The sequence below is a fragment of the Hirundo rustica genome, chromosome 5, assembly GCF_015227805.2.
Source record: "Hirundo rustica isolate bHirRus1 chromosome 5, bHirRus1.pri.v3, whole genome shotgun sequence".
In the NCBI taxonomy this organism is placed as follows: Eukaryota; Metazoa; Chordata; class Aves; order Passeriformes; family Hirundinidae; genus Hirundo; species Hirundo rustica.
Window position 1 is genome coordinate 31,064,637 of NC_053454.1, and position 24,506 is coordinate 31,089,142.

At 35.8% G+C, this 24,506-nt stretch overlaps 1 protein-coding gene across 1 annotated transcript in view; it reads left to right on the top strand.

Moving 5' to 3' along the window:
* Positions 1-24,506, top strand: part of FAT1 (FAT atypical cadherin 1) — a 101,219-nt gene that overhangs the window by 36,907 nt on the left and 39,806 nt on the right. Inside the window, 5 exon segments of the mRNA XM_058420825.1 lie at positions 14,195-14,256; positions 17,050-17,379; positions 17,896-18,106; positions 20,212-20,280; positions 22,237-22,376. Coding sequence (XP_058276808.1) covers positions 14,195-14,256; positions 17,050-17,379; positions 17,896-18,106; positions 20,212-20,280; positions 22,237-22,376 — 812 coding nt within the window.

Genomic DNA, 24,506 nt, shown 5'->3' on the forward strand with positions numbered 1-24,506 from the left:
AGATACTGAAAGGTGTGTAGGACTGATGGTAAGCAAAATAATCAGTCTTGAGACTGATTTTGAAAATATTTTAAGGTTTGCCTACCATCCCTTCCATCTGAATGTGGAGAAAATGCATATAACACTGGATGGTTTTCCCACAGTTTATGCCTAGAGAGGAGCTTGGGGTTTGGGGTTTTTTTTTGCCAAGTTGTGCTCAGCTTAGCTTAGCTTTTTATATGTTGTGTCTAGGTATTATTTCACAGTAAAAATTATGAGAGATGTTTCTGATTCACTCAACCGTATTTTTTTTTCTCAAAATTCAGAGAGTTTAGATTAGGGGTCTTGCAGAGGTGTAGTGAGTGACTAATCTATTACAAACCCAGCAGTTAGGGAGCAATAGAAGCTTTATTAATTTAGCTCTTTCCCATTCATGGAAGCAGTTTCAGGGGATTTAAAGGAACAAAAATGGAGTGAAAAAAAATTTTAGAAGGCTATGGCCTTCATTTTGCTTTGTGGTTATTTCAGCTCAGGGTATGAAAGACTTGTGTGCTTTATCAATTGCAATTGCTGTGTCAGCAAAGCTTTTGAGTGCCAACACAGGTATGTTATTTGGGTTATTTCTGCCAATAACTTCTTTGTCAGCATATGCTGCATCTGTGAAAACACTGCCAAGAGAGACATACGAAATAGCTATAGCAACACAAGATATTTAGTATAGTTAAAGCCTTCATCTAAACACTATATGTACAGACTGTTGGTTTTAGAGAAGAGGGAGCCTGACAAGTAAAAAAAGAAAAATTCAACCACAGTCTTCTAAAGTGAATGCAGAAAGTGTTTGTATGCTTTATTTCTATTTGGTTTACTATATTTTCTCTGTTTTCTCTCATTTTACATGATGTAAAAGGAAAGAAGTCTGCTTTCTTATCTACTTCCTTGCCCTTTCTGATTTTCAAAAGTACTTTTGCCTGCCACTTTGATATTTTTTGTTGTCTCACTATAATACTGATAAAATGGGAATAAAATTGCCTATAGGTTGGGTGGAAACAAGTGAGTGACTGCACTATTCAAACTGCAAAGGAACATGAATTCTACCTCCATTCATTTCATCATTACTGTATAATTGGCCAGTTATTTTTGGTTATTGTTGCCTTAAATATTCCTGCAGGTTATTTTCTTCTGCCCCCTGTATCATCAGGTGGCATTTTCCAAACTGTGTTTTGAAAAATGATATTTCTGTACCTCCCTTGCTAAAGTTTTGACATAAAGAAATATTTTATTCCTTTTAAATGGGTGGAAGAATTAGGGCACTGGCAGATTGTGACTTGTCTTCAGCCAGGGTTTGCAGTTTTCCATGCCTGTAGCTTACTGTGATCTCATTTATGTTAAAAAGGGACCTTGAGAGAGAGAGCTCAACACACTGGATGGTGAAGTGATAAGGAACACTTAAGAGAAAAGGCAGAAAGATTTTCTGTCAAGCGAGTTTCTTATCTGCCTTTATTGTAGCGCACATAAAGTAGAAGCAAGCAATGCAAGCCACAGTCCTTCTCAGCTTGGTGTTAAAGAAAAAAAAAGGCAAAACAGCAACTGGAAATAATTAAATCACTATATTTCAGAACACAAGCACTGAGAATAAAAGAATCTTCCTCTGATTTACATTCAGACAGAGAAAATTTATTTTTTTTCCCCCTCAATATAGTTAAAGGCCCAGGCTTAGGTATTCACCAGTCGTGTGCCGTTGATGCCACCCTTCACTGGTGTCTGTTACTGTTAAAATCAAAATGCTAGATAGACATGATTCTAGACAGACATCTTAAACATAGTGAAAGGGAAAAGGTGGGCAGAGGAGGGAAGGGAAACTTGTTCCTGAAGTGCACTGAGATAATTCAATGGATATTAAGAAGCTAACTCATATATATTGTCTTCCCATGAAGTAGGACCCTGAATTTCATGTGCTGTAATGGGCCATACTGCCTATCCTGTACATGGCCAGTTTGAAACTGTTAGTCTGCAGTGGGCACTAACATAGTGATCAAGTTTTGACTGAGGTTATCAGGTTCATAAGTTCTCAAGTCTCTCTTCTATTAGATATTGAATATATTTAATTGGAATAGATCTTATTTGACGTGAAAGTGTTTTCAATAAAATTGACTTGTTAAGGAGTTGAAAAAAAATCTTTAAAATACACTGGTTATTGTTCTAGTTATAATACAGTGCATTTTTTTCTTCCCCAATCAATTAAAAGAGGGCTCAGCTGAAGAGTACATTTGACTAAAATTGGAGAGATCAGGTCCTGTCTTGTTTCCTTGTGTGTGTATATTATCCTTGTTGTACCTTGTGATGTTATCACACTGTAAGGTATTTGTCCAAGGAAGAGAAACCTTCCCCAGGGCCCTGGGTTTCCCTTCAGACCACAGAGGAGATACGGCTGGAATATGAATCAAGTATTTTTAACTATATCCTGTTATCACATTGAAAGTGACAGTATGAGTTAAGTATCTGCTGTTGTGCATCCCCAAAGGTGAGTTGAGGACTGTAATTCAGTTCAAGTCAACTAAAAGCTAGTGCTGGGATTCTTAAAATATGTTGTGAGTGTTAAAAATACGTTTCAGGTGGTAATGTGTTATTATCCCTTCTCCTGGTCAAGGATCCATTGTTTCCTTTCTCTTTATAAAATGTAATGCTGTAGTATTGTGGTCCATGGCTAGAATTCCCACACACAGTAGTAATACAGATTATAAATAGAAACCTACGTGTAACCTGTGTCAAGTGAAACATTGCATTCTATTCTCCTGATTTAGCTAATGTGTTTCTAGAATTTTGTGGACTCCAGACTAAGATGTCTGTGTCTTAATGCAATTATCCTGAATTTTGAGAAACTCACTGACATGGATAGGATGTAAGATATAGTTCATCTTTCACAAAAAAAGAGATTTCTTTTCATGACAAGAACTATTGACTGACTGATCTGTTTCTCAGAAATGCTACTGGCTTAAGTAGTAGCTGTGAGCTTCTTACTGCAGTCTGCTTCCAAGTATCTCCTTCAGTAAATCTTCACTGACACTTAAAAACATCTTTTATATTTCAAATGATTGTAAAATAACTTAAGGAAGCGCTGCTAAGTTTTTCTTTGCATGTTATGTCACTTCTTGGAACAGGATGTATAACACAGCACATTGCAGGACATTTTGTAATCTTTTCATGAAAGCAAATGAAAAAACATTTTATTTATCTTTGTGGTTTCTGTATAATGAAAAGAAATTGCTGTACATATGAGCTGTCCAGGTAAAATAAAAATAGGTATCATTATTTGCCAGAAAGAATGAGAACAAAGACTTAATTCTGTAGCTTTCATGCTCAATCTGAACACAACTGTAGATAAATATGCAAATTATGATTATATAACTTCTTGCAACATATCTTGTATTTAAATATAGAAGTAGATGACAAAGTGGAAGAGGTGCAACTCATGTTAATAAGTTTAGATGGAAAGAATTGAAATTGCATGATTTGATAGCTGGTCTGAACACACGTCGTGGGACTCTGTGGTTAATCTCAGGATTTAACACTAGAGCTATTGCACTGAGGCACAGAGAAGATTTGCACGTTTAGCAACACTGATGTACAGCAAAGAATTATATAGCAGTAAACAAGTTGTAGGAGTTGTGCCTTTGAGCTCAAAATACATATGCAATGCTTTTATAAGCACATGTAATACATATGGTACATGTAATAGTGGTTTAATAGTATTTCTGTTTCTTGCAGGTGCGGTTTATTTGCTTGTGAGCTATTTGGGTACTTGTAGAACTGAAAAGTTTTATATATCATAGATGTAAACTCCATGGCTGTATTTACAAAATACAACTGATTATTTTAATGTTTTGAATAAACTACTCAGTGTTTCTAATTTACATGAACACAGTCATGCTAAGTAGAAAAATTAATATTTTCCCTCATCCTTGTGCCTTTCATATTACAATATCTTAATTTGCTTTTTGCTTTTGAGAAGTATTGGATGGATGACACTTGATAGCAGGATTGCTTTCTTAGAGAAAGTGGAACAGGTAATTACTATGGCATCTACAAATTATAGCTGATGATACCATTGTATACAAGTGTACATTTATGAGTTGATAAATTACGATTTTATAATTTCTAATCTATTTGGATTTAGAGATTATATATTTAGAAATGGATCTGTTAGTGCCTATTCAAAAGAGTTATTGTATTCATTTTACTAAAAGCTTTCAATCAAACCATGTAATTTCTTTCTATCTCAGGAGGGTAGGGCATGCATGAAATGAGCTTTTTGTTGCACCCAGAAAGAATTGTAAGGTGGTTTGCAAACTAGCTCCCCAGTTTAAAATGTGTGCTTACAGTTCCCCACAATGACATTATGAACCAAATTCTTTTCCTATCGTTGTTCTCTGATTTGTATTTTTCTTATAGCTTTTCTTTTTAAGTTGTGGGATGGGAAACATCCACATGAAATTAGAAGAAAGGTATTAACTTTTAAATTAATAACTCAGCAAGTCACATGTAAAACATAGAAATTGAAGAGCTAGGGAGAACTTCCTTAATTGCTGTAGAGCTAGAGACATTAGACTGAACTCTCTCTAAACAGAAAAAGCTCACTGATTTCCTTGCACTGTGTCAGTTTCCATATGGATGAAATAGTTTTGCTATGCCATCTTTTTTAAATATGGCTGCTGCTCAGTGTTACAGGCTCTAGATGATGAATTTCTCAAAGATTGCTGAGTTAAGGTACCTGAAAGAAAGTTACGCTGCTTTGTAAGCAAGCACTCTAGGATGGCAAAGTCTGTATTTGCATAGCGAAAGGAGTTTCAGCTCTCCTTAGTATTACTGAGGAAGAGGATAGAATCCTCTTTGTATTACCTTGCACTTATATTCAGGCTAGAAATAATTTCTGATCTTTTGCACATTTGATATGCTTCTTTGCACTTCCCCAGGACTGCTGTTACCTTTGTTGCACCAACCAGATTCGGCTTGGGCGGGGAATCTGGGCTGGTAGCAAAAAACACTTTCTTGAGAAGTCATGCCTTACCTCAGAAATTTAAAACAACAATAGCAAATGAGGAAGGGAGGTACCTAATATTGCTCCATGTAACAATTTTGACTCAGATTGGCAGGAATGCTGATTGCGAAAGTATAGCTTTCTACGCTTTTAATGAAACTTGGTATGAAAGAGATGCAGACTTCTGAAAACTAGCCTTTCATTCACAACCTGGACAGGAGGATGCCAGAATTAATTTTGGGTTGTTAATTTTCCCTTACTTAGGTCTTGAACGTATAAAATGGAAATAATTGCGTGACCTAATTACTTGGGAGTGTTGTAAAGACATACTAATTTATATATGAAGCACTTTGGTATTATTATGAGAATGTTATGGACATACCTTTGAGGAAATTAGTAATTCTATGGTGTAGGAGGTAGTCCATTTAGATAAAGATATTAATTGGGGAATTCAGCAGAAGCTTTGAGAAATTGCCTATTTCAGAAGATAACTGTATCCTGCGCACTCTACACAGTAACCTTTAAAGCAGTGTGTGTGTGTCTGTCTGTCTGATTTGGAGACCGAAGTGAAATGGGAAATGCGTACAGCTGCAAACAACTTCCATGGGTTTCCGATAACACTGGGGAATTACTTAGTGAGGAAATGAAGGGTCAGTGACCACAGAGTAGTATTGGCTTCATTTTAACAAAGGAAATCTTTGTTGTTTAACTGCTTGTGGTTTTTAATCGAAATTGATGTAATATTTAGGAACTTGGATAAAACTAGTGTTAGTATATTGCATGCTTATATGATTTAAAATTAAATAAATATCAAAATGCTGAGGGGGGGGGTTGTTTTTTGGTTTTTTGTGTTTTTTTGTTGTTGTTTGGTTTTGGTTTTTTGGGTTTTTTTGTTTGGTTGGTTGGGGTTTTTTTGGTTTTTTTTTTTTATTTTTGATTTTTTGTTTTTGTGTAACTTCTGTAGCTCGTAAGCAATGCCAGGCTCAATTACTCTTTGGAGTTAATTACTGAAGGCATTTGAGCTTTGAATTGGTGTGGCTTTTGAAGGCAAGAGTATTTTCACAAAGTAAGCACGGAGGTAATAAAAATTTATAGTGTTCTGTTGACAGTAAAATCAAAGTTCATTCTGGAAGAAGTGTATCATCACTTACTAGTTTCCTTAAAATAACTGTATGTGAGTTTTGTTCAATTTTTAATTCAAAATTATTTTAGCTATTTGTTATTATTTATTAAATACAAGGGTTTTTTGGATTTTATCTTATGCTGCTTTTGACTTACACTTCTTTGTTTTGTCTTTTGTATGACAGAAACTAGCAAAAGAATATGGGTGACAGTGAAACTGTTACCCTAATTGCTTTCAAGCTCTGAGAATGCAGGATCATTGACATTTTAATGTAGCTATTTGGGTGTTCTTTTTATTTATATAGTCCTTTTCATTATGTCCCAAATAATTTTACTGCTAGAAAAACTACTGCACAAGAACTTAATACCACTGTCTTAGTAAATCCAGACTAAAAGTAATGTAGTCAGTGACTAATCAGAATATACAAAACGACATGGTTTACTTTTAGTTAGATACATCTGTGGAATTTTCTACAATTATATGATCAGTAATCACTGATTTACACTCCATTTGAAATGTAGTTGAAACTGAAGCTCTACAGTGTTTGTCATATTGGATGGCTTATGTGGCATATTGGATGGCTGTTCATGTAAATAATTTTTTCTTACTTATACTGTACATAAATAATCTTTGGTGGGTTGCTTGCCTTGGCTTTATACTCAGATCACAAATATGATTAATGAGTATTCTGCTCAGCATATTCCAGGATGCTGTTAAAATAGTTCAGGTAAGTGACTCAACTTCAGATGTGCACCTTGCACTTATACTTTATAGTAGTAGGACTGAGTAGTTAAATTGCCTGGTTACAGATAAACATTGTGCCTAGTGGTATGAAATATTAGCCATAGGATGAAGTAACCTGCTTTTTGATCCTATATACAAGGCTGTCTGTCTTGGTAACAAGCAACAAGCTAATAAACATTGAGCTGAACTTCATGATCCTTGTGTGTCCCTTCCAACACAGCATATTCTGTGATATTGCTGTACTTCAATAAATGTACTGCACAAATACACCCTTATGAGCAGGGTGTTACCCCTTGCTTGATGCAGTCCTGACACGGGGAGGACTAAGATCTCAATTATTGCTTGACTTTTCATGGAGTACTATTCAAAGGACAAGAGGTATTCATCTGGGGCAAATGCCAACAGTGTTTTTTGTGGGTGAAATCCCGAGCATATGCACTAGCATTTGAAACAGGAATAAGGAAATACCTAAGTAAAAAGAAAAGGTGATCTGAAGGGCAGATAGAATGTGTAGTTCTCAATGTGTTTCAGACTTTTCAGTTGGAATTTACTTAGGTGTCTGTACACTGCAGAAGTGTCCTGTTGGCTTTTGCTTTTATGGCTATACATTGTAATTGAAGTGGAAAAGGCACCAAAACTGTGAAAGACTATTAGCTGAGTGCCATCATGTTATACTTAACAAAAAGGGAGTAGTGACTTCATCAGAATGTACAGCAGTAGGTTTCCATTTTAATTTTTCTAAAGCTAGGGTATCGTAACTCATTTGTGTAATTTATATACACAAGGAAGTTTATATATGAAGTGCATTTAAATTATCCAGAAAAGTCTCCTAGTCACAGGCTGTGAGTTCTGTTGGCAGAGTGAGTCTTCGTTACACCTAAACAACTGCGTACTAAAATTCAAGAGGCCCCAGAGAGAATAAGCAAGCAGCAGCAGAGCCGATAGAGTATTTGGCTTGGAGAATTGAAAGGGGAACCCAGACTCTTAAATTCTTCTTGAAAAGTGGTACCATTTTTGAGGTCTTTATTGAAAGAACAGTAATGTTTGCTTTTAAGTCTTGTACTTGAGCAGAAGAGGCATTTGCAGCCATTTGAGGTGGTTGTAAATGATTTTCCTAGTTTCTCTTGAGACTGTATATTTACAATCATATTTCAGCATTAGAAAATTACTGATGACAATTCTGTTGCTGGTTTCTATGAGAGTTATTAAGGTGCTTAGAACAAGGAAGAGTTTATGAATGAAAAGAAAGTGAAATTGCTGAGGAATTATCTTGAAGACTATGTAACCAAAGTTCAGTTCCTTTATGATATACTTGCTCCAGTATGATAACTTGTTAGCACTGTCTTGTTTCTTTTTTAACTCAGCAGTCTGCCTTCATGGTGACATATGACAGTGGTGATATATTAGACTTTCTAGCTTATAATAGTCATCATCAGTCATTACGTGGCTAGTAAAACTGAGTTTATTTTTTGCCAGCTGCAAAGCTGGAATCTCTTCTTCAATGCCTTTGATATTAATTTTTATCGACCTACTTATATTAACTTGTTAATTTGGTTTGGTTGTGAAGCTGTTTTTTGGCTTACATAGAAAATAAGATTTTACTACAGTCTTGCCAAAAAGCTTACCTGAACATCGTTAGAAGGAAAATGTGGGCCTTTTCTGATGGTCATCGATTGTACAGTAAGTTAGGTGAAATTGAAATCAGTTGAAAGAAGACTGAAAAAAAAGTCATCTTTATGTGTCAGTGATGAAATAATCATGGATTATTGTTTTATCAGTAATTTTGTTCATATTTTGGAAAGTGCTGAGATATCGGAAGAAGTTTAAAATGATAAGAGATCTTTCAGACAGTGAGACTTGACACTCACTGTATTATGAGAGATGTCTAAGACATGACTTGATCACACCTAGTACTTCTGTGAGGAGGAAGCTGCTGATTCCTGTGAACTTCTTAGTGTGTCATACAAAGGAAAGATATACTCCTCTGTCTAGAAGGGAAAGCTCTCTTGAAGGATACAGTACACTAAGGAAGATTAGTAAGAAACCCTGCCTTGAAGTGAGACAGTATCCCTATCACTTGAAGATAATTGGTCTTCAACTTACAGAATATTTGCTGTAATTTGCTCAGTGCTTTTGGGCTGTGTTATGCAGTAGTTAACATGACTACCATTACAGCCATATGTGAATTTAAAATCCATACTTCCTTCAAATCTTAGACTGATTTACATATTAAAACCTTTTAAATAGATCTGAAAGTATAACAATATGTTAAAAACAGAAAAAGAAAACATTCACTTTAACATTCACTAGTAATTTGTTGGTTTTGGGGTTGAAGTGGGGGAATGAGAGTTAAAATAATAATTGACTAAGTTGCAGTAATCATGTCTGAGAGCTTTAAGTGGTAATTGACTGATGCAGTGCAGAGAAACCATTTTTGCGGGTTAGTTATGGTTTGCATTTAAGACAGATGGCAAAAAACCACATTGACCAAATATGGCCTCCCTCATATTTAGTTTATGACATGTATCTGTTGAAGTTAGTGATAAAATATTTTATAGCTGCTTCCTTAATTCTTCAGTGCTGATGCATTCAAAGATCAGAGAAACTGTATTTCTTTTTGTATGCTGCAATTCAAATAGTGTTATAATAATTCAAATCAAGTCTGTCAGTTCAAGCTCATTGGAGGCAGCATAGTACACTTGGCATCTGCTTTAGTCTTTTTCTTCATTGTGGGGGCTAGCTGTGTCTTAACAGGCAAACTCCCTCCCAGCTCCAGAATCTTCATCCGTCTTAAGCTGAATGTGCAATTGGAAAATCTGCAGATATTTGTGAAAGCACAAATGCATGCGGATGCATGATGTGTGCACAGCAAGATAAAAACTTTGAGCCTTTCTCCTCCCCTTGCAAAGACTACTTTTTCTGATGCCACTTATTTCATCACTGAGATCATCCATACCATCAACATAGCTAATAGATAATTCTTAAAAGAGTGCCCACCTAATAGTCTGGTTTTTTAAAGACAGTGCCATTTCAGCATTGAATGAAAATTATTGTTGACGTGCTAGTCTTCAGAAGGAGATAATATGATGTAGATGGGAACCAATGTGAAATAAATCCTTGCTAGTATCTGATCTCTGGTGCTAATTTCTGTTCCAAATGTAGCAGTCATATTAACATTTGCATAATTGTATGCTGTAGCTGTATTTTTATATGTTTGTTTTGCTATTATTTAAAATAGAAATTTAAGATAAGTTTTATCTGAATGCAGTTGTGATCCTCTTCATTTTTGGGTAGATCTCAAATAGACAGCACTATCCCCAGAATGTAGAGTCAAATAAGGAATGAAGGGAGAATACAGTTGCATTTGCTACTAGTGCAGTTTTTGTTTTATTTTGTTTTGATTTGTTTGTTAGAGATGTTTACAGTTGGTTTCAGTTGATTCTAGTAGCTCTCCAGCTAGTGTGGCAGAACAGCTATGATTTATCCAAAGACTCTCTAAATTATTAAGCTGCTGTTGTGAAAATGTTTCTGATGAGGCAAGTTCTTTAATACAAATACTAAATACAAAAAATTCACTAGAGATATCATTTCCTCATCATTATCTCAAAAATGTTTTTTATAAACTTGAATTTCTCAAGAATGCTTGACCCATCTTGCCATAGTGACTGATTTCAGGTGAAATAACAAGCAGTGATGTGACTTACTGGAGCTTATTTTTCCTGTTGGTTTTGGAAGAGGGGGGCTGATTAAAGGAGGCAGAAGCAAAATGCAAGAATATGACTACAAAACAATGCTCTGCGTCAGTTTTGCTTTGAAATAGTTTGTCACAGTGACCTGTTTCTCACACATGCTGTTATTTCATTCAGCAGTAAACATATTCTCCCCAGCTCATAACAAGGATTTCAAAACTGTATGTTTTATACTTCTTCAGAACTTCATTGAAATCTTTTACTTGCCACTCCGGGAATGTAGTGCATGCATAAGTATGGTCATGCATTTATTTTTTGAGAGGGAGGGGCACAGCAAGGATATATAAGTATTACAGAAAAGAGGAGTTCAATCTAAAAGCACTTTAGATCAGAGCAGTGTGTTGGCTTTTGTTGCAGGGAGCTGACTTACATTAGGTCCAAAGATTCTCCCCAACCCTCTTAACAGGCAGTCACAGTGCACAGGAACACTTGACCTTATTATCACAGTCGTAGTTCAGGAAAGCTCTTCAACAATGGACTAAATCTGTTGGTGCAGAATAAACATTCTGTAATACAGAAAATCCTGGCAAAAATAGAAAAATGTAGTGATTGCAATAATCAAACCTTTTATAGTCTTAAGCTGAAGTGAAACACTTCACTGTAGCTAAATTTGCACTCTAGGAAAGTGTCTAGCAGTAAAGAGTTAAATAAAAAGAATGTCATGCATGTGTATGTGATTCTAAATCCAGAAGTGTTACATTTCCTTTGTTGGCATTAGTTTCTGCTGAATATACAGGATATATATGGTGAAGACTAAGCCCTTCTGTTATTGGTCTGAAGTGTTTTAACAGAAGTGTGGCATGCTTGGCTGAAAAGACTGGAGGTTTTAACAGATCAAAGCATGTATATTTTGTTCTTGCTGGATATTTTTCTGCTTACCCATTTGAGTTGTATTACCAACTTCATTAACAGGGATTTTATCCGGAGCAAGACTTCCTTTAAGAATCACTAGTGTGTAAAGTAGTGTACATAGTAGAATTTTGGTTTGAGTGCTTAAAGCAAAAGCTTTTGAATAGTTTTTTGGTAGATATTTTTTCTTCCAAGTATTAATTGCCATCTTTAGGGGTGGCTCCAGTCTTCATGGCTCTTGATGAAAAATAAAGTGGATCGGAAAAATTCAAAAGTGCCATTTTTCTGATCTCATGTAATTCTCTACTTGCTGCTGCTTTGAGAGATGGAGTCTTATTACTGTCAGAGGATGTAGACTAACTATTGAATATCATGCTTGCATGCAAGCAGGTATTTCTGCTAGAATTGTTTTATTTTTCCTGTTTTTTCTGAGAGTTTCCCAGTGTTCCACAGTCAACTCCTTTAGTGGCTATGCTGCAATCTACCCTTTTTTCTTGTAACTGTGGTGAGGCTTGAGATTAATGCTTCATGGGAGGGCTTGTGCTGGCTTTTTACAGAGATACTCAGTAGAAAGAGGTTTTAGGAGAACTTGTGTTTTCACGAGTCATGTGCAAGCACCTTTGCTGGAAGGAAGCAGATGAGGCTGTGCCACTTGTGCACTTCCAATTAACAGTCCTATGCTGTTTCCCATAGAGCCTGTGAAAATAAGATGTGTTGCCCAGACTTAGGCAGGAAAGTAAAGCTTTTTAGAATATGTGACAATAAATATTTTCAGCGGTCATTGTTCACAGCTCTGTAATATCCATGTGAAAATATTACTTTAAGTAGGTTATAGACAACTGTCACATCATTTTCTCTTTCTTCCCCTGCCCCTTTCTAAATTCACAGTAATACTTCAATTGTTTGGTTGGTTTGTTTGGTTTGGGGTTTTGTGTGTTTTAATTTTCATTCCCCCTTTCTTTGTAACGAAGGGCAATTACTTCATAATACCAAAAGATATAGAAGATTGCTATAGAAGATTGTTAGGATATATGCTGTAAAAACATAAAAATGTAAAGCAGGAGAAGATGACATATCATCGTCTAGAATACTAGATAAATAATGTATTTGATATGATGGCAAAAAAAAATTGCTGGAAAAACAAGGGCAGATTTGACTGTAATTGAAACAGCTGTTATTTGTACTATCTGTTTTTTGGAGAATAGTTGTTTGAACATTTGACAGCTGTAATATTGCCTTATATAGGTGTTGTTCGTATTAGTCCAGGCTGTCTGTTTTGTTGGTATAAGTAGACTACAGCTGTTTTTGTTAGAAGCACTGAGTAGCTGTGCACCTGTGGTATACAGTCCTGTTTCTCTTGGCCTCTTTCAAGTGAAATTGGAGTATTTATTGCTTTTCTTACATACTCTGCTTTTTATCAGCTGAGAGACAAAATTGAAGGCTTTTTTATTGTAGCAGACCGGCTTTGAGAACTGTATAAGTGGATTTTAATTTTCCTTATATAAGGTCATTTATTAATAAATAAATAAATCTGTAGTTAGAAAATGGAACACGAAGTGTGCCACTTGTATTTTGATCTCTATTTCATGCTTCATTGGGTAATTGCTTCCTTGTTTTCCAGTTCGACAAATAAGGATCAGGATGACTGCTTTCCTTTCACTATCAAAAGCTGAGATAGTTGGATAAAATGTCTTCTGACATTGCAGTATCCTCTGTGTTGCTGCTTTGGAGAATATGGGATGCTTTGATCAGTAGTTGCTTAAGGTGGGCAAATCCAGACCTCAGTGTTTGCTTCATGAAAGGCCAGGTTGGGTCTCGCAAGGTTTACTAATACAGGCTCAGTCCCTCGTGAACACAGCAACAGTATTTGTGGCGCCAGCTTGTACCTGCAAAATAGTTAATGGCTTTTATGCAGCAAAGAAACTGAATTCTCTTGTGCTTGCATCTGTGGCACAGTTAACTCACGCAGTAGCAAATCATTCCACTATAACTTGGCCAAGATTTCTTTTCATGAAAGTCAATATTTACGATTCTGAACTAACTGTTAGGGAGAATTAATTCAAATAAGATCCTTCTGTATTAGATTTCACTGTCTTTTTGTTACCTCTTACTCTTTGACTTCCTTCATTTAAAGCAAAACCCATCATGTCTTCCTAATCTTGCATCAGGAATGTATCAAAGTCTTGTGGCAAAATATAACATCATGCATCAAAAACTTGTGGTTCTCTGCTATTGTCAACAGCAACTGTATGACCACTTGTCATTGTGAAATCGAGCCAACACAGATAAATTGCTCTCTTTTTTATACTGTTATTGTATGTCTTGAGGTTATCCTTTTTTTGCCTTTATCATTAATAGTACAAATAGGTGTTGCTTCAGAAGAGATTGGTAATTAATTCAAACAATGTCCATCAGCACCCTTTGAAAAAGGTGTATGAATGCCCTTTGAAAACAAGATGTGTTGGAACACTGAACTGTGTTTGTCTTAAGTGTTAGAACAGCTTAGTTTTCAGATTGCAAAGAATATTTTCACAGCTTTTATGGATTGGAAACCCCTCACCCCTTCCCTTAATGAAAGCATAAATTCTACAAAGATGGAAGTGGCCACCTAAGAAGAAATTGATATTGAGGATATCAGTAACTGCTGATTTAACCTAACCTTCATTCAGATTATTTTCTTGAAGGATCTGATTAATTATTCTCTTATGTTTACAGGGCTAATTACAACCACATCCAGAAAACTAGATCGAGAGCAGCAGGGAGAGCACATAATGGAGGTAAATATTTTATTTTGATTGCTGAAAAGGACTGATTTTAAGTTCATCACTCTTTTACAGGGAATTAAGTTTGCCAGGCTTGATTACTGTATGAAGAATTTAAACAAAAAAGGATTTCAGAAGTCATTTCCTTCTGTGTTCATTCTGTTGCAATGCAGATAACCACCCATCTTATAAAGTGTGTTGAGGGGTTTTTTTTGCTTAAGAAAGAGTAAAGGTACAGATTGAATGATATTATTTTTTCTATATCTCAAAACAAAGATTTACATTCAAATGGTACAAAGGCACGACTGTTAAAAGGAGCGATTCCTCTTTTTATATTCCAGTGTAATTATTGGAATAGCTATTTCAACCTAACTTTTTCTGAGTCTAGGCTTCTGAAAAAGAAGTGCAGAATGTTTTTGTAATATGGGGAATACAAAAGGATGGTACATGAGTAGCCCTATTTCCTGCATGACATGTTTACCAATCACATCAGTTGCAAGACATGCATTATAGAGCCCAAGTCCAAGAGCAGGAAACTTGTGACATAATGCTTTTATTTAACTACATTTAATTAATTTCCTGGTGTTTATTTAAGAGCTTTTCTCATTCTCTGTTAAACAACCTGAAAGGAAAACACATAGAGAACTTTAAGTTTCACAACATTGTTGAGCAGTGTAGTGGCCACGGTACTTCCCATGTACTGGAGACTTAACATTCACAGTGATCCTTACGTCCTAACATTTATCTGGAACATTTACTGTGCCTCTTGTCCTGGATGACAGATAAAAGTCTGCAATGGGAATTGGCAAAATTAACGTAAAAACAGAAAAGCAACACTAGACTTACTCAAAACTTGTGAAATCCTTAGAAGGGTGTTCCAGTAGGGGTGCAGTGACTGCAGAGACATGGAGATGAATGTATTTATTCCCTGATAGCAGAAACTATCCTTTTGCACAATTGCAGTGTATGTGCAGTCTTCCTGGGCCTTTTGTATCCCTTTGGTGCATTGCAAGCTGCATTAATGCAGCTGTTGGACCAACTTTTTTATCATTATTTTCATTTCTGTATCAACTTTGAAAAGAAGACTTTGTACCTAAGTAGCAATGGGGCAAAATTTCCTCTGCAATGTGTAACTAGAAGTAATAGTAACAAGATTAATTAAGTGGCAAATCTGATGTAGTACTAGACATAGTATTTCTGTAAATTTTAAAGTAATTATGTAATTCTCTTTTCAAAATGCCTCCTCAAATCTGGTTGTCTCAGTTTCCCAAAGCACTTCATGTTCGGTGTGTCTTATTTCTTGACCACTGCTATGTATATTGGTTGTAAAATCAGTAAATCATGATTTTTACTTCTCTGTCTATTACACTGGGGTTTTTATTAGATTTATACAGTAAATAAAATGAGCTATGGTTTTCTGATCCTGAGGCAACATGGCACATATGTATTTGATTGCTTATACCTTATCCCTGGAACAGGGTGGCCACATCCAAGTTGCCTGTTGGAAATCGTGTCTGAATTGTGTGAATTCTCAGGCTGCAGCTAAACAACATGTATTTGTGCTAGTTGTTCTGGCCCAAAACTTATGCCAGAGGTCACACTGAGGGTGTAATGTGATGGACAGTTGTCTGCTAGCAGTCATGCTAATTAAAGCTTAACTTTATAACCTTAAGCTAACATGTACAGAACTCAGAAAGTTTATTTTTAGGATTACAATGTCACGTAATGGTACATAAATCCTCCTGCTTTCATCATTCTGTAAAAAATAGCAGTGTAAGCTCATTGCTCTTTAGTTTGGAACATTGTTTATTTCCTGCTGGTGTAATTTATATCTGTTTTCATTTTGAATCCCAACTGGTTGTTAAAGTTTTAGTTAAAAGTCTGTGAAGTAGCTGATGGAAAAACTCCTAACTACAGAGCGGTGTTGATAGACAGCCTGGCCTAAAGCAGCAGTTTTCCTATGTGTTAGTTTTATGTTTGCAACTCTGATAATAGGTTGGAAAGAAACCCAGCAATACACAGAATGGTGGACAGTATTATTACCCAAGTGCTGAGCATCTGGCTAATTAATTGAGCGTTGAAATGTTGACGAGATGGGTTGGCGGGTTTATTCCTTTTTGCTATTAAATTTGATCTTTGATTGCATTTCTGCTTACATAATAGCAACTAATATGCCCCATTTTTTTTATTCCCAGTTTGTGTTTTCTGAGTTCCAGTTCTCATGTTCTTATGCAGTTATTTTAGATTAGCTTCATGTTATTCTGTTATATCTTAGTGTACTCTTGGTTATGTCAGTAATGCCTTCAAAACCGATGTTGCGTTCAAATCAAACAGATGTTTCTGAAATTTGCCTTTGTTATTTGTTTGGTTCAGGGCAATGCTAATTTTATGTTACTGGATGTGTTATCCCATACCCCTTCTAATTTCCTCATTTGGAATATGCATTGGTTTTCTCATTGGGTATGGTTGGGGGTTTTTTGTGAACTGAAAGGTATGTGATGGTGTTCCATTACAAGTACTAAAGGGAACAGATATTCATATATGTGGAAATCATATCATCTGTTAGAGATGAGCATGAATATTTGCATTTCGTGTTGCATTTCATATGTCAAAATATCAAGATAGTAGCTGAATATACTTTTGAATGCCTTTTGTAAGTACTCACCTAACAGTTTTAGGCAAGTGCTTCAGCTGAAGTTAGGGGATAACTGAACAGTTGTTTAGGCAGTCGCAGGAAAATCTTCTTTAGGGAGGAGCATTGGAAGGACCATGTTTGAGCTCTAACTTTATCTGTGTTCATAAAAACAGGTAACAGTAACAGACAACGGTACTCCTGCAAAATCAACAGTAGCACGGGTGATTGTGAAGGTCTTAGATGAGAATGACAACAAGCCTCAATTCTTGCAAAAATTCTACAAAATTCGGCTTCCAGAGCGTGGTAAGCCCGAGCGAGAAAGAACTGCTAGGAGAGAGCCCATCTATCGAGTTATTGCTGCAGATAAAGATGAAGGCCCCAATGCAGAGATCTCCTACAGCATTGAAGATGGTGACGAACATGGCAAATTCTTTATTGAACCAAAAACTGGAGTGGTTTCATCAAAGAAATTTTCTGCAGCAAGGGACTACGATATCCTTTCAGTGAGTGAAAATCTTGTGTATCATGAATATGTAAAGTGTTCTTTTATCTGTTCATTTTTTATTTTTGATTCAGCAGCTGGCAGGTGAGTGACTGCAGTATCTGAAGGAAGAAAGCTTCAACAAATCCAGAAGTATTGTTTTGTGTGTTTGCTTGGTTTTTATTAAAGGATGATTTGAGATGTTTGTATTGTGTATTAAGAACTGCAGTTCTTTCCAGAACTTGACAGATAATTTATGTGATGAGGGAACATAAACAATCAGTTTGACTCGCCTTCAGAAAAAAAAGCAAAATAAAAGTGAATTTATGGTAACAGTTTGTGCTGCTATCAGGTGCTGCATACTTTTTCTCCATTTGCTGCCCAGATAATGAAGGGCAAGTGGCACTGTGAGAGACACTTAACCTTTTTGGAAATATCTCACACGAGCAAACATGCTTGGAGCTTATTACTGCTTTCTATTTATGTGGCATAATGATGTATGTGATCCTGTAGCCTAAAAAATGTGTCTGTTTCACAGATTAAAGCTGTAGATAATGGTCGTCCACAAAAATCTTCGACTACACGGCTTCACATAGAATGGATTCCAAAGCCTGTCCCACCTACAGAGCCTATTTATTTTGAGGAATCATTTTTTTCTTTTACGGTGATGGAAAGTGACCCAGTTGCTCACATGATTGGTGTAATAGCTGTTGAACCTCTTGGAACACCACTTTGGTTTGACATAACGGGTAAGGATGCCTTAAGGGCCTTTATTATTAGAAACAAATGCATGGAGTCTGAGATACTGGAGAGCTCATTGCAGCTTGGTTTTAATCACTCTTCTAATTAATGCAAGGTTTCGACATTCTTTAAATGGAGATGTGGATTTTATAAGGCAGAATTATTTAATTTTTATCAATGCCACTCTGTATCAAAGATTAAATTTAAGTTGCAAAATATATGCTAATTTGCGATTTTAAAATTGATTTATGAATGTTGTGTCACTGAAATAAAAATCAATTAAGTCAATCTCATAGACTGTTTGATAGGAAAGGAGATAAGATGCTAGTTTCTGCAAATCAGGATGGTACACTCAAAAAGAGATTTTACTGTTCACATAGATTTCTTCTCTTCTGGGCTGCTTCTCAGTTTGCTGTCCTTTGATTCATTACTAAAAGGAAAGCTTGCAATGTTCCTAACCCCAGCAATCTTCCTGTGCATATTCTTTCTACTAAATCGTATCCTAACCTCTGCCACTGAAAAGGGATTTCCAACCAGTAATATGACTATATGTTGATGTCATGGTGACAAAATTAATAGTAATTTTTTGAAGTTTAGACTTAGTCACTAGACTAATGGTCACTAGTAATACACAGTGTGTTCACTGCATAGCTGATAGTAAAACCAAGTTCTGTTGTGTGTTAAGTGTGTTAGAATCAAGGGGAATGGCATAGCTTTGTTTCAGAAGAGGTAGCTTGTAGTGAACTGCTTCTAGTCTTAAGTAAACTCTGTCAGTCTATCAGATTTTTGATAGATTTTTATTTTTCTACTGTGTTCATAAGAGAAGGATCTTTTAAGATCTTTTTCATCTTGGTGACTACTGAAAACTTTAGCCATGATTATTATGTCAAGTTGCTGGGAAGAACATATTTTAAATTATTTCTCAATAATTTAAGTATTTTAAACATCTGTTTTGTTGGTATGTATTTCCTGAAACTGACAAAAGTAGCAGGAATATATAAATGCCAAATACTTGTTTTCAAAAAATTTTCAAGAACATGCAAACAGATACAATTCTCCCCTGAAATCTTGATTCGTGCATGAACAACCTGTGATGATAATGATAATCACTGCTAATGCATTAAATACTTACATAGAATTTTTAAAAGGTTCTTTCTAATGTATTCTTGAAAAAAAAAAATTTCTGTCCAAATAGATTATAACTGAATCAAAAGTGTTGGTGTTTAGACAAATATAGGGGTTACAGACCTGTAGAACTCTATAGAGGGACAAAAAAGTTGAGGATGCTTTCTTGCATTCTCATAGGAGCAAAGTTCTGTATTAGAGATATTTTGGAACCGAGGCTGCTCTTTCACCGTTCTCCCAAACACACAAAGGGATATGGGAGTAGAAAAGCAGAAAGTATAAAAATAAGTGAGCAGGAAAAATGAGAAGGTATCATGTACTGCAATTCAAATTAGGGTTATTCAGTCAATAGGAAACAAATACCTGTAGACCAAAATGAGTCCATTGAAGGAAAGGTTAAGAAAGTGACATTGCCGAAGATGAAAGAGAGTGGCTAGAATAGGCCTCAGAGATTTTTTGAAGTCTGAATACAGTACAGCAGTGATGTTTTCTGGGGTCCTTTATTAGCAAAATTTGTTAATTAGATTGGGGATGTACTTTCCTATTGTTCTTAGTGTGCTTCAACTGCTATGCACTCTGAACAGTATGTACATCTGAATAGAATTCTGATTGATAGTATTATTTTGATTGGCTCTAAATATGCAGCACAGTTTGGACATTTGCATATTTTTATTGTGTTCCTAATGCAGAAAGTGAATGATCTTTTCCTGCTCTTTTTAGAAAGACATGTAAAGAAAACTCCATGGGGAAAGAGCATAACTTGTCCAAGCTTTGTAAAATAAACCATTTTATTTTGATGGTTTTCTTAGTAAAAGTGTTTTGGAAAATTTGGTGTGTGATCATGTTGTGAAGTTATGGGCTACTCTTACAGGTGGTCACTTTACTACCCTCTTTTACTGTTTCTAATAGCATGAATGAATTTGATTGACAGCTTTCCTTTGTGTTCTGTGCTTGCTTTCCATGCTTTCTTTCTTTTTGGCTGAGCCAGGAGACAAGCTTGCTAGTGAAGTATTTTACATCTTACAGATGGCTTGTGACCTGAACTGTACAGCAGAAGGTATCTGCTGAGATCACATAATTTATTACCAGATTATGAGATCTGAAATGAAAGCGTACATTTATAAACTATTTATTTTATTAATCCTTCGGAAATCAAAGTGCTCACGATTGCATTTGTGACAGGTTCGTTTTTGTTTTGTTTTGTCATCATTACATTTATACAGCATCAATTCTGAGCATCCAGTTTTGGCTTTGGCCAAAACTGTTGCTGTTACACTTTCAGTGTATTAGATGCAGAAGTTTGGGTTGAGTTCTGCTTCAGCGGATCACCAGATACCACTACTACTACAAATACAGGCAAAGCCCTGGTGATTTTCATGATAAGGAAGGGGAAAATGTTGGTTAGAGAGCTTGTCCTTGTGTCAGGAAAACTGATTGTACCAATTCATGCTCATTCGCTTTACTCTTCCTTTGAAGTGTAGAGAACTTCATTGAGACATCTGAGAAAATGGTTTTGTCTGCCAGCTATAACAGGAAAAACTAGATTCACCTTCTAAAATTGACATACTGCACAAAGCCCATTTAAAAAAATCATGTACATCTGTTAAGAAAAGAAAAAAGCTGCTGCCTTTCATGATGTCCAGTTTCTGTCCATTTGAGTGATTCAGAAACTGCTGCTGGGCCAGTAAGAGGAGTTGGCTTTCAATTGAACTAGAAAAATTATGCTATGTTGGTTATTATCAAATATCTCAAATCCAGTGAAGCAGAATCCAGCCCATCTTTCCTAAACTGTTTGTCATGCAGTGGAACCTTCTAAAGGTGAAATCCTTTTTACATGTGAATGGGGGCTCATTTCAGTATTTACTGTTTTTTTTCTTGGACTAAGTTGAAATTTGCAAGCTTTGGGACTTCACCCTCTCACTTCTAACATTGGCTTTTCATAAAAAGCATTTAGTAATTTGCAAAGCTTAGCATGTATAATCTTGTTAAAGGAAAAAAAGCACTCAGATGGTATCTGAATGCTATCTGCTATCCTTGTAAAATGCAATTAGAAAAACACATGCCTATAATTAGGAGAAATTGGTTTGCCATATCTAGCACTGGCTTGACCAAAGTAAAAATTGATTCTTCCATTTTAGGCAGTTTATTGAAAGGTCTAAAGCAATTGCAGTTAAATGGCAGCATTCATCATCGCTAATAGTATTTGGACTTAATGGACTTTACATTCTCAGGACAGTCTGCTCTGGGTGGCAGGTTGATGATCAATTAAATGTTTAAGCAACTGAGTGTAGCTATTGATCTACGCAGTTATTTAACTGTATTTCAAAGAGTAATTTGAAATTTTCACAAGGGAAATTAAAATAATTTGCTTCAGAGGAGAAACGTGGCTGTATTTAAACATTGGGCATTTAAACATTTAACGCCATTCTGAATCCTGCCTATCTCACTGAGATAGTGAACTCCTTAGATACTCAGCATTAGGATGAGAATCCTTTGGAGGCACTGCAGCTTTTTTCAGCTTTATCTATAGTCATATATGAGTATAATAATATGTACTCTGCTACAAAGACAAAAATTTGACTGTATGTCTGATTTGGGATTTTAATGTATTTTGATAAAAAGTATGTTTTTCACTTATTAGCTGACAGTCTGCCCAAAAGGAACTATTGCATTTGATGCAGTAATTCTCGATTTCCTGCTATATGGAGACATTAAATTCCATGGATTTTTTTTTTTAAGTAGAAAGTCTTGCTAATAAGAATGTCCCTGCTGACTTTCCATGAGCCAGGCAAGTCAGCTTTGTCCAAAACAACTCAATTTTAAATATCTATTAGCAGCATACTATGTTACCAGGAAAAAAACCTGAAGTATTTAAACTAAATGTATGTATAAATATATGTATATATAGTTTCACCTTCATTAAGCATTGGAAGACAGAACATGATCATACATGAAAACAATGAAGCAAAAATGTGTTTTATTAACTTCTCTCTCTTACAATTTCCTGAACAAGGTGGCAACTATGACAGTCGATTTGATGTGGACAAGGGCACAGGAACTATCATTGTTGCAAGACCACTTGATGCAGAACAGAAATCAAATTACAACTTGACAGTTGAAGCAACAGATGGAACCCGATCTATCAGCACTCAGGTAATGAACGTTCTGATGAAGCACTTACATAAAGAGTATGTAGCTGGAGGGTAGGGAAAGTGTTGGATTTTCTTCTTACATTTTTTTAATCCTAGACAATCAACATGGTTTATTTAAATCAGGGACTTTGTCTAAAATAGAAGTGAATTCTGATATTCACAGAGCCATGTTGTTTGGTGGCTTAGGTGTAAGGTGGTGTTATACTGTAGTCTGAACCGACAGCTTTTAAGTTATAACATGTTCCTGCTGCTAAATAAATGAAAACAGAAATTAAGCCCCTGCATGCATGACTTTCTCTCAAGAAAAGGATTAATACTACTCATCTGAATTACTCCTCTTTGCAAGCTCCCTCAAAATCACTACCTAAATTGATTACTGTACTTGAAATTTAAAGACAACCTCTTTAAAATTTTGTGGTTCTCCTTCCCTTGGAAGATCTGTACCAGTTGTACAGTGTCCAAATTATATTTTATATGAAACTGAGCTGCTTCTTCTGCATAGTGTACATATAGAAATAAAGTTCAGATTATAATATCTCTTGTCCCCAAATACTTTATTTTAGTTTTGGTTGAAGTAGAGATTGTTTAGTAATCTTCAAAAAGCAGCAGCCTCAGACAAATCAATGTTTTAAAATTACCTTTTTACTAAGGTTTTGTGATGGTGGCAGTTCTTTGCAGTTGGACTAATAAGTTCACTTAAAGGTGCAGAAGCCTTTTGCAACAGTACTGGAAATAATTCATAGTAAAGCAGATTATGATGTATATCTCAGCTGTTTTTCCCAGCTGGTTTCTTTCCCCAGCCCAGAACCTGAATATATTTGAAAGTACAGTTTAGCTGAGGCTGGTGTGAATAGAGCCATTGTTATAGAGGAGCTTCTCTTTTTTTTCCAAATAGAAAGGAAAGGCTTTATTTACCAATTAAAGACTGTTGGACTTGGACAGTGATGTGTCTGTATTGCCTACCCCTATCGTTGACCTACCCCTCAGGCGCTCAAAGAGCAATAAGTGGGTTGCTGCTGTCTTTTCTGTACGTAGAGATCTATGCTACAAGTGCAATTTCTTCTTGTTCAGCTTCTGTGCAGTGCATATGTTTTTCTGTTATCTTTTCTAATATGTTGTCTTCTGCTTTTAGCCAGAGGAAAACATGTTTCTTGTCAATGTTCAGGATTTTAAACAGAATCTTTATTTCACTGACTGCAAGTCTGGAGGCTTGATAGGTCAAATAGAGTAAATTTGATCGTAGAAGGTGATCAAGTTTAGCAGTTTCCTTTGAGGAATGCTTTTTCCTTTAAAGGTGATAATTGTGAGTGATTTTCCTTGACCATGAGTCTTCAAAGATAGCAACATGTTTCCAAGTAGGAACTTGGTGCAATCATAGCTGTGGTGGCCTTGCCTCTGGTGCTGATAACCATCATAAAAGCTTTGGAGAATCTCGCTGTAAATTTATTAAATTTGCCTACTTGTAGTAAAAATATTGAGCAGATTCACTTCTAGTGATTACAGAGTCTGGCTAGAAGGCAGGAATTACTTAAGACAAAAAAGGGAATAAACACAAATTCAGCTAAAAGTCAAAAAGTCAAGAGGCTTTTCCATACACACTTCCGCTTCCTAGCAAAAATGTGTTTTAAAATGCCATCATACAGTGTGTTGAGGTAGCCTGGGGGCTAGGAAAGGCTTAATATGGGGCCTTGGTGAATGTAGATAGCCGATCCAGCGCTGCTGCTTGCATAGCTGAATTTGTGCAGATGTCCTGAGCTGTCACAGTTGAACCGCAATCTGCTTTGTCTTTTAGAACAACCAAGAATTGGAAGGTCATAAAATTACTTTAACCCTCACCCCTTCTTTTCCTCTGAGTTATGTGATTCATTTAGTTCTTCTTGGGAATGCACAGTACACCTTTTGTTCAAGTTCTTTAAATGAATTTGTTATTTTAACATTTTGTAAAGCTAAGTGTACATTATAAACATTTACCCCACAGCACTCTTCTCCAGAACAATTGGAGTAGTAGTCTCAAATTTGTCATTTCCATGATTGCTTTTTCTAAGCTTGTTTTTCATATCTTTCCCTTCCTCTCTCCGTTAGGCTTGTCAGGATCAGAGATTGTGGTTTCTGTTGCAAACTAGCACAAAGA